The 15,562-nt window shown below is 36.9% G+C and overlaps 1 protein-coding gene across 5 annotated transcripts in view; it reads right to left on the reverse strand.

The window, feature by feature from the left end:
* LOC136031061 (uncharacterized) overlaps positions 1-15,562 on the reverse strand; it is a 45,551-nt gene that overhangs the window by 14,798 nt on the left and 15,191 nt on the right. For 4 of the 5 annotated variants that reach the window (XM_065710326.1, XM_065710315.1, XM_065710308.1 and 1 more), the window contains exons 4-6: positions 15,075-15,210; positions 10,032-10,168; positions 2,321-2,494 (exon numbers count right to left, since the gene is read on the reverse strand). In XM_065710326.1, the coding sequence (XP_065566398.1) occupies positions 2,321-2,494; positions 10,032-10,168; positions 15,075-15,118 (355 nt within the window). In that variant the 5' untranslated portion in view covers positions 15,119-15,210. The remainder of the gene's footprint in view (positions 1-2,320; positions 2,495-10,031; positions 10,169-15,074; positions 15,211-15,562) is intronic. The other variant, XM_065710345.1, reaches the window with a different exon arrangement.

Raw genomic sequence — 15,562 nt, forward strand, 5'->3', positions numbered from 1 at the left:
CAAATACGTCCGATCGAATTGTCAGATATTCATTTTGTCCAAATAGACCAAAGATCACATAATAAAAACTCCGGGGTTTACACAATACCCCATAAAACCGGATGACAAGTGTTGAAAATTATGCCCCGGGGCATATAAGGTTTCTATGGAAGGAATGGTCGCATAAACTCCGGTGGGGGCTCACTTGGTTAGGTTCACGTTAGTTCGAAAAAATTATGCCCAATCAAGTAGTTTTTCTTTCTTCATTTCATGTGCAACCGCTGGTATTGTACCTCTTGCACACCGCACAAGGTTGGCCCAATCTCATTGAATTCTGACGAGAATATCAGATTTTTTCTTTGCCGTTTCGATTCGCGGATGGTCAGTGTCACACTCTAAGTGAGTATGACCTGGTTCTAGGAATTTCTGATCAATATATGACAGGGTGTTAGTCGCTAATTGAGATGTGTAGTAACAAAACCTTATTGGCACAAATATATTTCTGTTTTGTGAGCCACTGGCTTTAGATTAAAGTGTCAGAGTTTCTTAAAACTCAGCAAGATCAGATAGGCTGAGGAAAATGGTACACCTAACTGGTCCTTTGCTAATGCAGTAAAACCAAGGTTGAAATGATCATAAAAAACTCGCTTGTAGACAGCAAGGCTTTTAAATTCCTTTCAAGCAGTACTGTGGGCTTCAGCATGCATATCATCCATCTTGTTGATGCTCAAAGAAGAAGAGAGATATTTTCTCCGAGTTCCCTGTCTTGAATAATGAGATTTAAAAGCTGGGAAACTCCTAATATGTTCTTTTATTTTTTCCACACTTTCTGAAGACGTATTTGTTACTGCTTCTGCTGGAGAAGTAGAATATATAATACCTTGACCTGACCTTTTGCAATTCCCAGCTTTCGTTTCTTCTTGTTAAGAAAAAAAAAAAGACATAAAACACTTTTTGCAAACCTTTTGTTTTTAGTTTCGTCATCTGGAAAATAATTTCTAAAAACTATTGGGCTTTATGTGGGGTCCTCTCTTAGGTTTCTTTCTAAGTGACGTGTACATCTTTAAGCTATCACACACCAGATCACAAAACAAGCTGAAGCAATAACATGTGTGTTTGCAGGAAAAAAAAAACTCCAAAATATTTGACAAGTGTCTTTTTCTTCACAGCAAAACTGATGATGCTGATGAAACTAGATATGCTCAGTCCCAGATTGTTTAAATCCCAATATGCATAAACCTGCTAAGTCCAGGGAAGTCAGTTTACGTGGAACGAACATGATTATGCTTAATTACAACTGGCTAAAATGGGACTGGGTACGTAAATACAAAATCTCAAGCTTCGCAACTAGTGGACTAGAAAACTTAACAAACAGACCAATCAACAAAGAAAAAAATGATTCTAGATGTCACTCATAACTCCATTTCGCCAAAAAATGGACTGAACCTGTTCATGCGTAACAACGCGGAATTAGGCCATGAAGTTATTCTAAAGGAGGTTACGGCACCCACAAGGATTGATAGTAGAATTACAGCCTATCTACTTGGAGGCCAGAAGGGCTCTGGAACAACTCATCTTTCCAAAACAAAAATTTAATTTTTAAATCTCTTAAGGCCGTGATTAAGTGAACTGATGGAGCTCGAAAATCCCATGTTAAATTGAAAATTTATATTTAAAAAGTACTCAAGTATTCATTGGCGGAAGATGCCGCTTTTAATATCAGGCCATAGCTTCTTGAAGATGCTACAAAATGTTTGAAAGGATTTTGCTCTATTTCCTCTAATTGCTTAGAAATCTTAGAAAATGTCTAGGTCTTTTTCACAAGTGTACTCGATAAAGGATATTGCTTTTAGAACAAAATCGGTACTATCATGAGCAGAAGACAATAACCTGTAAGATGATTGGAACCATTTTTCGATTTATTGTCCTGTTTTCTAACAGTCCCCTAGAATATTTTCGGCTACCTGAAATTTTTACAAGTCGGTTGCCAGAAAGAATCTTTTCAGATCGCCGATAATACCCCCTAGAGACCAAAATGACAAGCTGGTATAATCAGCTGCTTGTTAATAGAATGTGAAATTTTCATAAATTATTTCAATGCAATGAAGAAACCTAGAAATGAGAACTAGTCAGCAGCCTTCAGTAAAGTTGTGTACACAAAGCCGAAATCATGGGGAAAATTAAATCAAAGCGAGGTATACATCTTAAAAGTATTACCACACATAGACAGCGCCTTTGTAAGAAGTATTTGGAGCTTGGTAGATGTAAATATCCAAAATACCTAATAATGCGGTACGGTGAAGAACTAGACAAGTCAAGAGGTTTAGGTCAAGCGACAAACCTTGAGGCGGAGCAGAACCCCGTAGCTTCTTCCCCGTTGCCCTACCGGATCGTGACTGGTGGTAGAAACTTGGATTGCGACGAATTGAAGGATTGCCGACGGATTTTTGATCCTGCATTTTTCGTAAGCAATCTAGAGACTTAAGTTTGGAAGCACAGGTGAGGAGGAAACAACCTGTAAAAATCATAGAACCTTAACGAAACTTGCACCACCAGATTCAGCGTATCAGAGAATCCTACTGTATTTTCAAGCTCCTATCTACAATTAAACAAAAAAAAAAAGTTCTTTTAAGAGAAAGTAAGGATCGACATTAAAACTTAAAACGATCAGAAATTACTCCGTATATGAAAGGGGCTTTTTCTCCTCAACGCCCCGCTCTTTACGCTAAGGTTTTTTACTGTTTTAAAATGTAGAGTTAAGAGAAAGAGTCAAACTTTAGCGTAAAGAGCGGGGCGTTGAGGAAGAAAAGCCCCTTTCATATACGGAGTAATTTCTGTTCGTTTTAAGTTTTAATGTCGCTCCTTACTTTCATTTACAAAAACTTTGTTTTTTTTTTGTTTAATTTCTGGACGTCTTTGAATTAATGCATGGTTTGATCTTGGCTCTCCACATACAAAAAATTAAAACGAAATTTGCATATTAATTTTTTGGGGCTAAATGGCTTTTTCACAGTTTTAATCGGAAGATTTTGAGAAAAAAGGAGCGAGGGAGGAGACCTAGTTGCCCTCCTATTTTTTGATTACTTAAAAAGGCAACTATAACTTTTAACTTTTTATGAACGTTTTCATAAGTAAAAAATATACGTAACTTACGAATTAAATTACGTAGCGAACTTCAATATTCGTATGTTTTTATTGCGTAGATGAGGGGGCTCACCCTTCGTCGATACCTCGCTCTTGATATTAAAGCTTAAATTTTGTCCCAATTCCTTAAGAATGACCTCTGAATCACAAAGGCCGTAGAATAAATAGTTGAAATTACTAAAAATGCTTTAGCGTAAAGAGCGAGGTATTACGAGGAGGTAGACCCCTCAGATGCGTAATAATTTCTGTTCGTTTTAAGTTTTAATGCTGCTTCTTACTTTCAGTAGAAAAAAAACTTTTCATGTTTATTTTTTCATTGTTTTTTTTTAAATAATACTAGAAAATCCTGCGCCCCCTCCATTGAAAGTCTCTTCCCCCATGAGAAGTTCGTCTATGGAAAAATCCTCCCCGGTAACCCTCCCCCCTCAAATATCCCCCCCCCCAAACCAAAAAATCCCCTTGAAAACGTCTGTACACTTCTTAGTAACCATTACTATATGTACACACAGGTCAAAGATTGTAACTTGCAGCCCCTCCCACGGGGACTGCGGGGGAATAAGTCGTCCCCAAAGACATAGTTATTTGGTTTTTCGACTATGGTGAATAAAATGGCTATCTCAGAATTTTGATCCGGTGACTTTGGGGGAAAATAACCGTGGGAGGGGGCCTAGGTGCCCTCCAATTTTTTGGTCACTTAAACAGGGTACTAGAAATTATCATTTCCGTTAGAATGAGTCCTTTCGCGACATTATGGGACTACTGAATCGATACGATCACCCCTGGAAAAAAAACAATAAACACGTATCCGTGATTTGTCTTCTGGAAAAAAAATGCGAAATTCCACGTTTTTATAGATTGGGGCTTGAAACTTCCACAACAAGGTTCTCTGATACGCTGAATCTGATGTGTGATTTTTGTTAAGATCGTATGACTTTTAGGGGGTGTTTTCCCCTATTTTCTAAAATGAGGCAAATTTTTTCAGGCTCGTAACTTTTGATGGGTAAGACTAATCTTGATGAAACTTATATATTTAAAATCAGCATTAAAATGCCATTCTTTTGATATAGCTATTGGTATCAAAATTCCATTTTTTTTAGAGTTTTGGTTACTATTGAGCCTGGTCGCTCCTTACTATAGCTCGTTACCACGAACTGTTTAAAAATGTGGAATTTTGTGTTTTTTGTCAGAAGGTAGATCACGGATGCGTGTTTATTTGTTTGTTTTTTTCCAGGGGTGATCGTATCGACCGAGTGGTCCTAGAATGTTGCGAGAGGGTTCATTCTAACGGAAATGCAAATTTCTAGTGCCCTTTTTAATTGACCAAAAAAATCGGAGGGCACCTAGGCCCTCGTCGCACGCTAATTATTTTCCCAAAGTCACGGGATCAAAATTCTGAGATAGCCATTTTATTCAGCGTAGTTGAAAATCCTTACAACTATGCCTTTTGGGATGACCTACTCCCCCACAGTCCCCGTGGGAGGGGCTACAAGTTACTAACACTGACCAGTGCTTACATATAGTAATGGTTATTGGGAAGTGGACAGACGTTTTCTAGGGCGTTTTCATTTGGTTGGGGGCAGGGGTTGAGAAGAGGGGGATATGTCGGGGGAACTTTTCATGGATGAATTTGTCATGGAGGAAGAAAATTTTCATGAAGGGAGCGCAGGATTTTCTAGCATTATTTAAAAAAACAATGAAAAAATAAATATGAAAAAGTTTTTCAACTGAAAGGAACAGAATATTCCTGTTATTATTTTCCTGTAAATATTAATTCCTGTAAATATTCCAGAATAATTTCTGTTAAAAGGAACAGAAATTATTACGCATATGAGGGGATTTCCTCCTCCTAATACCTCGCTCTTTACACTAAAGTATTTTTTAGAAATTTCAACTATTTATTCTACGGCTTTTGTTATTCAGGGGTCATTCTTAAGAAACTGGGACACAATTTAAGCTTTAGCGTGAAGAGTGAGGTACTGACGAGGGGGTGAACCCCCTCATATATGTAATAAAAATATGAGAATACAGAAGTTTCTTTACGTAAGCTAATTTGTAAGTTGCGTATATCTTTAACTAATAAAATTTATTTTTACTAATAATATTACTAATAAAAACATTCATAAAAAAATAAAAGTTCTAGTTGCCTTTTTAAGTAACCAAAAAATCGGAGGGCAACTAGACCTCCATCCGCGCTTCTTTTTTTTCCTCAAGATCATTCGATCAAAACTATGAGAAAACCATTTAGCCAAAAAAAAAAAAAATAAATACACAAATTTCGTTTTAATTATTCATCTGCGGAGAGCATAAATCAAAACATGCATTGATTCAAAAACGTTCAGAAATTAAATTAAATAAAAACAAGTGTTTTTTAACTTAAAGCAAGGAGTGACATTAAAACATAAAACGAACAGAAATTACTTCAAAAATGAAAGGGGCTGCTTCCTCACCAGCGCCCCGCTCTTCACGCTAAAGTTCGACTCTTTCTCTGAACTCTATTTTTAAAACAGTAAAAAACTTTAGCGTAAAGAGCGGGGCGTTCACGAGGAAGCAGTCCCTTTCATATACGAAGTAATTTCTGTTCGTTTTAAGTTTTAATGTCACTCCTTACTTTCAGTTATTTTTTTTCAATTCAATTCCTAAGAAAACTTTGGTTTTCTGAGAATCCTCGAAGAAAGCTTTCAACTAAGTTTGGTGTTTAGTTTCGAATTAATCAACTGAGGTATTTTAATTAGCCTATCCCTAGGAAAAAAGTGGAAAAAACAATAAATTTTCAAATGCACTCTGTGCATGCCGACCCAGTTTTATATACATGGGCATTTTGTATTTGAGAATGATAGTGCTCTTTTGCTCATTTTCTCTTCTCCCTTGGTCGGTAACCAAGCTTCGCAAGACCCAGCCAAATATATTACTGTCTCTCCACAGGAAGCTGTCTATCAAGACCTCTCACAAGACTTGATAATTGGTACTATTTGAAGTTTTGACATTCGACGGTCTCTAGAGAATTAAAAGACAGAAGACTAACCTAACTTCAATTTTGAAGCTCGATGTTTTCAAGTTCACTTAATCACGGCCTTAAGCTTTAGTTCAACCTAAATCAGCTTTAATCTATCAATTTAGCTCTAAGCTTTAATTTGACTCCAAATTTCGGTGAAGACTGTTGAAAACCCTTTACAGCTCTGTCCGTCTTTCATAATTGAGACCAAAGCTGGTTTTAGCAGGGGCAAAGTAGGGTTTCAAGTGGGGATATATATAGAATGTGCCGAAAAAATTGTCCAATTTACCAACAAATGTGGACACATAAGGTAAATTAAGACACCAATGTTTCAAGGTGTCAGCATTGCGTGACGACAATTTGGAACGACACCATGGGTGAGGGAGTTCCCTCTATCCTTAGCTACACCCCTAGGTTTTAGGACTTCTCAAAGACGTGGCAGATAGGGGGATATTTTAGTATAACACCCGGTCTAAGAAAATCATGGGACTTTTCCAGTTATTCCCTTAGTATCAATACAATGTTGAGTTTTTCCACTTATAAATAGGCTAGTGCCAAATTAAAACATCTCTGAAAATCAAATGACACTATAACGGATAAAGATGAGACCCGTTCATTCATTTCGTCTTTTTGGGAACAATGTCATTATTTGACAGGGAATATTACATTTTATCTTTGTAAACGCATGTGATTTGGCTATAAAAAAAAATACTATTTTTGTCTGATATTAATTACTACTTTGAATTGGAAATAGAAAAACATAAAGAATATATTACTATTTTTAGGACTATTTAATTTGACGCTCAACGACTGTTAAAACTTAAAAAATGAGTTTATAATGAAATTTTTTACCTTTCTTGTCTTCTACTATTACTACGGAATATTATATTGTACTAAGTGCTGCCTCTCGAAAATGACCAAAACGGGTAAACAAACAGAGCTGTCACCCAATGCTCCCGGAGTTTCCACGAGTAATTCAAATAATTTCTTAAACCTGAGCCTTTTCAATTACAAATAAAATTAAAAAAAATAAATCACGTTTTTTTACTAATAATAAAAGTCCAAATATTTAGGCTTCACGCCCGGAAGCTTTGAAAATCGACACTGTACAGTGATAACCAACAACCAACTGAATCACCACAGTTGCTGTATTGCATTGTGATATACCAGAGAGCCAAGCTAATTTGTTCTGCTTATGTTTATTTTGGTGTTATTGCACGGTGAATGTTTTCATATTAGATGTTATTACGACCAACATATGAAAGCGACAAACAACTGCATTTCTGCTGTTGCTTTATGGCATTATAATATACCAAAGACATCCTAATTTGTCTTCCTTATATTTTTTTTTGTGGAAAAGGGTTTACAATGAATATTGATGCTGATAAGTCTTGTTTAGGTTTGTAAGGAATTCATAGTAGAATGCTAGTTGATAATTTTATGACTAAAAAATGCAAGGTATAAATCATAGTTGTATATGCCCCTGCAGAGCCGACTGATAGAGCTATTAATGACTCATATCAATTTTACTTACAGCTAAAACAATAAGTACACAAGATCCCAGGCTGAAGTATGGTATTTGTATTGGAGGAGTTTATTGTCCAGGTCTGCTAAATTAGGGATGTTTGATGTAGGAAAAGAAAACATTAATGGTTATAGACTTCCGCAATTTTGTAGGCTTAATATTTTAGTTATAACCGATACAGTCTTTGGTCATAAGATAGCATATGTATTTGCATGACGGTAAGACAGCTAACCTTATTAATTATTTTATTGTAAATTAAAGACTGGTAAGATTCATATAAGATATTAGGGTATATAAGAGTGCTGCTATCGATGTTAAAACTAAAGACCGCCATCTAATAGTATCTAAGGTTAATCTAAAGCAGAAATTTAGGAAAGGTAACTACCTTTTGGGAAGTTATGACGCTGGTATAAACCAGGAGTTAAGAAGTGTTGCGTTGTACCTTTCTATATAAATCATTTTGATGAACTTTGTCCTAAGGAGCAGATAGAGGCCATAGGAGGTACAAGCATCCTAGATGAAAATATGAACAAAATAAATGAATCTTCAAAGGTTTTGAGGGTTAAAGGTGCAAGAACAAATTTTGAAAATTACTATTACGAAGACTAAGTCGCTAAGACCAGGAATAAATGAAGACGAAGAAATGACACTGAGTCACAAGAATATTGATCAAGTGGACAGCTTCACTTATCTAGGTAGTATTATTAGTACAGACGGTGGGTACAGCGAAGATATTAATAGTATAATAACCAATGCCGAGGGTATTTTTTAATGATTGAAGTTTTTCCAGAAGAATAAGAAGAAAAGTCTGCGAACAAAAATTGGAATATTGGAAGCTACAGTGATGACAGCAGTCAAGCATGGTTCTGAAACGTTGGTGCTCTGAAAGATGGAAGAGGATTTACTTCATGTTTTGCAAAGATATTGCCTACAGATCTTTTTGGGTACCCGTCTGACTGACCGAAACTCTAAAGTATGGTCAAATTCTGCTTTATAGGACTATAAGGACAGAAAGGTTGAGATGTATAGGGTATGTTATGCGGATGAAGAAGAATAGATTTCCAAAGATCATCCTAGTCGACCAACCATCTAGAGCTAAGCGAAGAGCAGTCCGTCCCTGGAATTTGATGGGAGGACATCTAAAGAAAAGATTTTTAAGAGAAATTGGAACTTTTTACGAGATTGTAATAGAACTTCCATAGATTGGGATGGAGAAGAGCGCTTATAGCTGTGTTGGCCCCAGGTGGCTTGACGCTTCCTTGAGTTGTCAGTAGTGGTAGTATTGTGCGGTGAACATTTTCATACTGAACATATCTAAACACTAAGCTTTACGAAAAATGCGGTCTAGTCCCGGTTTCTAAGGCTACCTCCTTGGAAGGAACTTCCTGAGAGGATGTAAAGAGGGAAGCTTTGGATACATTAGGATGGAGGAGGAGCGTGCAAGAAGCTGGCACTGTGGTGAGTTATTAGTAGTAGTAGCAGTAGAATATTTCGAATTCATGTCTGGAACCCATTATAAAAAAAAATAAGACTTAGGCCAAATTAAACAGAACATATAAAAAAAGACAATAAACAAAATTCACAAATTACTAACTTCCAATATCGCCATGCAATTAGTACGAATTTGCAAAACATAATGATAAATTAGATTGTCTTTGGTACAGTTAAAGTCAGAAACATCTTAAGAGCTTCCAATATCACCATGCAAATAGCCCGAATACACAAAACCGAATGATAAATTAGGGTGTCTCTGGTACAATTGGAATTTGAAATATCTTAAGAACTTCCAATATCACCATGTAAATAGCATGAACACAACAAGTGGAATGACAAGTTAGGTTCTCTCTGGTACCAGCTTGGTAGTACCAGCTTTGTAGTACGATTAAGAAGAAAATTTTATACATTGAAAGATGCTGATTATCTGGAAGAAACTGTTGCTTCGATTTTCACCCTTTTTAACTTGTTTCTCTTTTAAGGATTCATTTAATAATAAAGGTAAAATCTCTTCATGCAGTAGACAAGCATTTACTTCCGTTTCAATTTTTAAAGCAACTTATAAGATGCCAGGAGAAGGAGAGAGAAGTGCTACGGTTAACAGAGTCTATGCAAAGAGCAACAAAGAGATTACTTGTAAAAATGTTCCGAATCAAAAAATTGTTCTTCTTTTTGCTAGCTTAAAGTTACTGATAAAAGGGTAAATCAGATTTAAGATAAGTGAATTATGTTTTCTCCAGAGAAGAGATTTCCTTATGATTCTAGATTTGCTGCTAAGCAGTAGTTAATCTGTTAAGCCAGATATGTTTTCTCTTCAACAATCAGGAATGTCGTGCCAAAGCACAGAGGCATGGAGCAGTAATCTCTCCTTTCTCTTTACTTATTGCGATTGCTTACCTGCGATGCTTTTGAGGCTTATACGGATGACTTTGGTCTCACTCAAACCTGCACCGATTGCATCGTGATTTAAAAAAGAAGTTACGAGACTATGATGAATTTTTCTCGATTCTGACTCGATCAAGCTCTGGTTACTCCTGAAAAAAAAAATCAGGATATACACAGTGTGTTCAGGTCATGCAGCAAAACGCAATGAAAATGAATTATGAATCAGTGAGTCATACCATAGAGTTTGAGTCCTCAAGTTCAACTGCACGGTCTGTTGAATGGGGCATCAAGTTCAGAGTTTGACAAAAAAAGCAAGTCTTGTTAGAGCTTTTTTGAACCTATTTTTGTTTCCAATAGCCACAAAAAATCTTCATTGACCTTTACTCGGAATGTGCAGGGTTTATTAAGGTTGAGATTAAAACTTACAGGATATATAAACATAAACCAATTTACGAAGGATCCTCCATTTTAATAGTAGGCCAATTCAAAATTCAAACTGTTTCGAATTAACAACAGACAATCTGAATTTAATAAAGAGAAAGAGAAATATCAACTAAAATAGGGAAAGTTAAAATCTGAAATTTTCTTTTCAAGGTTAATTGATAAATTTTGAATCAGCTGAGGAAAATTTTATAATAAGATTCAGGCATCGTCTATCTTTCTGTATTTGAAAGGTAAAGAAATATAAATAGACTAGACGGTAATATTTTTATGTTCTGACAAAGAAAATATTACGTAAGACTTTTAGCTTGATATATAGCAAAAGTAGCAAGAGTGAATCGGCTAGTGGTTTTTTCCTTTTTTTTGGGGGGGGGGAGGCAATAGGCCATTCTGGCCTAAGCCCCAGCTGATTTTCGATGCTCTAAGCAAAACACGAACAATAATTGCGCATTATCTTAGGGCATTGTCTTTTGTAGGTGTGTGGTTTGTGTTCAACAAGATCATACATTTTTTCAACTTGTTACGATCATTTTGAGCGAGATTTGGATCTCAAAAATAGAGCACTATTGTTATCTGATCCGAAGATTACACTGTTGCCCATGACCAAAAAACTCAAAAAATTCATTCATTTTTCAAACATTTTCAGCAAGGATGCTTAAGTCGTCTGCACAACCTAAGTCTAAGAGAGTTTCACTTACGTGTTCTCTCATTGCCTATGCTGTGCTCCCTGTCAAAGTCCATCAGAATAATCCATACAAATGGGGAAAGAACGTAACCCTGCTTAACTCCTGATTTAATACGAAACCAGCCGCTAGCCTCATTCCAGCAACTAAACATAGCAATTTTATCCTCGTACATAGCACTATTAGATTTAATGAGTTAATCTGGCATTCCATATAAGGATAGGACCTTTGCTGAAGCTCTTCTATCAATTCAAATCAGACACTTGCTCACAATCTATAAATCTGAGGAATAAACGGGATTGATGACACGGGTATTACTCAATTATGAATCTAAGAGAAAGAATTTGGTCAACACAAATTTAATTGCGGAATTCCTTTCACGAAGTTCTACGTCCAAAATTCACTTTCAGGTAGTGTTAGAACATTCAAGCTATATTGTCATTTAACATACGCAGCACAAAAGTCCTGCCAAAGTAAAGAGCAATGAGGGCCCAATATATATTTTTTTTTTCCAAGGCCATTTCTATAAAAGAACTTGTAGGAACTTCGTAAGTGGCTATATCGATACAAAAGGAAAAGTTCTAGAACTCTATTTAAGATGTTGAAAGTCATTGTAGGATAGCCAGTCACCCTCCCACACAAATCAATTCCCAAATACATCCAATCACATCATATTCATACCCAAATACATCCATTTTGTTCATCATAGTTGAAAGGTCCAGTAACAATGTCTCTGGGGATGTCGACCCCCTCCTCCCCTAGAGGCCTCGGGACATGGGCTGTAGGTAATAGAATTTACCTATTCTTTATATATTTGTTATTGTATTGTTACTGTTATTGTAATAGTTTTTGTTCTTGAGAAAGGCAGGCGTGTTTGACCTTTAGTGTCCAAAAAGACGAACGGCATTCATGTGAACCTTTCAGAGAATGTGGAGAGGAGGGTTTAATTAATTTAAAATATGTTATATGCATATGGGTTTTCAAAAGGGCATTTTTCAGGAATGACTGACTGTATTAAGTTGGAACTTTAAGGAAATGATGAGAGGGATGATCAGCTGACCAAAAAGACAATATTTGCAGGTTACTAACACTACTACTAGTGATCGTACTACTACTGCCATACTGCTAATGCTACAACATTTAGTGCTTCTGTAGCGACTACAATCAAGGATGAGGATACTTAAGTGAAAATTTGAGGAAATGTTGAGGGGAAAGTTGAACTAAACTAAAACATACTACGTGCAAACAGATTGTCAAAAGGGTGGATGAGCAATGCCTTAGAGACGACTTACCACATCAAATTGAAACTTCCAAGAGATCAAGGGGGGATGTTCAACTGACAAAAAGACAACACCTGCATACTACTACTGCTGCTACTACTACTACTACTCCTACTGCCATCATTGACACTAGTTGATACTCCCACTATGATAGTAGTACTATTAAGGCTAATGGTATGAAAGTGAAATGTACCAGAATATTTGAGGGGAATTTGAACTAAATAAAAAGAACTATATGCATGCATATAGTCAAAAGCTGCGTCTGAGAAATGGATTAGGAAGCCGAAGTTTAAGAGAATGCTTAAAGGGGAGGGTCAATTGAAAAAAGAAATGTGCGGAGGCTACTACTAATACTACTACCATTACTACCACTGTAATATATTCAGCTCCCATCCAAGAGAGGAGCTTTCCTAATCGATAAATCAAGTTTTTTCCCTGCGGTTGCTCCAGAGTTGAATAGGTAACCACTAACGTAAATCATCTACAACACCTAAAGTTATTGATGATGCTCATCGTACCGTGTCTTCTAACCGCATATTTCCCTGTTCATTATTTACCCTAGGGTATGTGCAACCGTAGATTTTGTCATGAATAATTTTCGTGTGCAAGTCGTTGTGATGCTTGATGTCATGTCTTCTAACCGTAAATTTCGCTGTGCAACAGTTTCTCTTACGATTCACAGTGAGTCTTGCTTTCACTAATCTTCTAGGCTTAGATTTCGTTGGGCCTAATTTTAGTTGGCAGTTCGTTATGATGCTTGTTGTCGCATGTCTTCTAACCACAATTTTCGTTGCGCATTGTTTTCGTTTGGAGTTCGTTCTGATTGTATTCTATTATGCTGTCTAATGCATTCTAACCGCATATTCTGATGTGAGCAATTTTCTTTTACGATTAGACATGATTCTTGTTGTTGCTTGTCTTCAGACCATAAATTTCATTGTGCGTCTTTTACCTTGAAGTTCTGCGTGCTTCTCGCTGTCGTTTACCTCCTAACTTTAGATTTCAATGTGCATCATTTTTATTTCTGCTTCGTTGCGATGCTCCTTGCCGCATGTCTTTTAACCAGAGATTTCGTTGTGCTTCATTTCAGACATTTTCCCCTTTCTTTTGTTTTAACTATTCGGATACATTCGTCATCCTGTATAATTTTGCATGACGTAATATATACTAAAAAATATTCAATGCGATCACCACTATAAACAAGAGCCGAGAGCTCATATGACACTTGTGACGAGGTCGGAACCTAAAATTAGACTCTGTACTAAAATTGTCAATTTCATCGTCCTAGCACGTCAAGAAGCACCAAACACGCAAAAGCACTAGAAATCCCTCAAACTCCACCAAAGAGATCGATCCGGTCAGCTTATGTCAACCACGTATCTATAACTTGTACCTATTCTCGAACTTACCAAAGTACTAGAAATCCCGCCAACTCCCCCAAAGAGAACAGATTCAGTCCGGTTATGTTAATCACGTATCTAGAGCTTGTGCTTATTCTTCCCATCAAGTTTCATCCCGATCTCTTCACTCTAAGAGTTTTCCAAGACTTCCAATTTCCAAGATTTCAGTTTCCCCCCTCCACCCCCCTATGCCCCCGGATCCGATCCGAATTGAAAATGGAGCCAATGAGACATGAGATCTTTCTATATATCAAGTTTCATTAAGATCCGATCACCCATTCGTAAATAAACATACCTCCATTTTCACGATCTCCCCTCCCTCCAGCCCCCCTCCCAGATGGTCGAATCGGGAAAAGATTCTTATCAAGTCAATTTGCACAGGTCCCTGACACGCCTACCAATTTTCATCGTTCTAGCTCGTCCAGAATCACCAAACTCGCCAAAGCACTGGAAATCCCCCAATACTCCGACAAAGAGAGCGGACTTGGTCCGGTTATGTCAATCACGTATCTAGGACATGGGATTATTCTTCCCATCAAGTTTAATCCCGATCTCTCCTCTCTAAGCGTTTTCCAATTTTTTCGGTTTCCCCCTCCAACTCCCCCCAATGTCACCGGATCCGGTCGGGATTTAAAATAATAGCTCTGGGACACAAGGTCCATCTAAACATCAAATTTCATTAAGATCCGATCACCGGTTCGTAAGTTAGAAATAGCTTATTTTTTCTAATTTTTCCGAAATTACCCCTCCCCCAACTCCCTCAAAGAGAGCGGATTCAGTCCGGTTATGTCAATCACGTATCTACGACTTGTTCTTATTCTTCCCACCAAGTTTCATCCCGATCTCTTCCCTCTAAGAACTTTCCAAGATTTCCCGTTTTCCCCTCCAACTCCCCCCAATATCCCCGGACAAGGTCGGGATTTAAAGTAAGAGCTTTGAGACACGACGATCTTCTAAATATCAAATTTCATTAAGATCCAATCACCCCTTCGTAAGCTAATAATACCTCATTTTTTCTTATTTTTCCGAATTGACCGTCCCTCCACTCCCCCCCCAGACGGTCGAATCGGGGAAATTGGTAAATACCAAGTGCCGTAAAATCGAATTTGCCTAAAATCCTAAACACATCTAGATCCTCTTTTGAAGCTGATAAATACTAGTGTGTCAATATTCAGAAAAAGTTATCGAGCCGTTTTCGAGAAACAATTATTGCTCTCGAGTTCACGAATTTGTTTCAGTACATTTTTTTACCTGGATGATATATTAGCCTCCCATTGTCTAAATTCATCTTCCATAATTGCATATACTGTAACCAAAAACCGAAGCTTTTTGTTTTGATTTTTCGTCCATTCTAGAAAGCGAATACGTCAACATCAATTCTTTCAAGCTAAAAAGGGAAAAAAGTGTTATCTTTATATGCTATCCTTGTGTATAACCTTCTAGCGATTTGCCGCTAAATTATTCGAACATTACTATACGACAGCCGAACTATACGCAGTTATACTATACGACAAGGAACACTGTTGATATATTTTAGACCTAAAAATCCCCATCCCTAGAAGGCCCTCTATAATTTTCGCGGTAACTGAAATGGATTTTATCAACTAACTGGTCATTTCTACTGACTGATTTGGCTGATATTACTATTGAAATTACTTAATCAGAACCAACAACAAATAAACACGCGTCTACGATCTTTCTCCTGACAAAAAAAAAGAAAAAAATTCCGAATGTCTGAA

Source organism: Artemia franciscana, chromosome 1 (assembly GCF_032884065.1).
Source record: "Artemia franciscana chromosome 1, ASM3288406v1, whole genome shotgun sequence".
Classification (NCBI taxonomy): Eukaryota; Metazoa; Arthropoda; class Branchiopoda; order Anostraca; family Artemiidae; genus Artemia; species Artemia franciscana.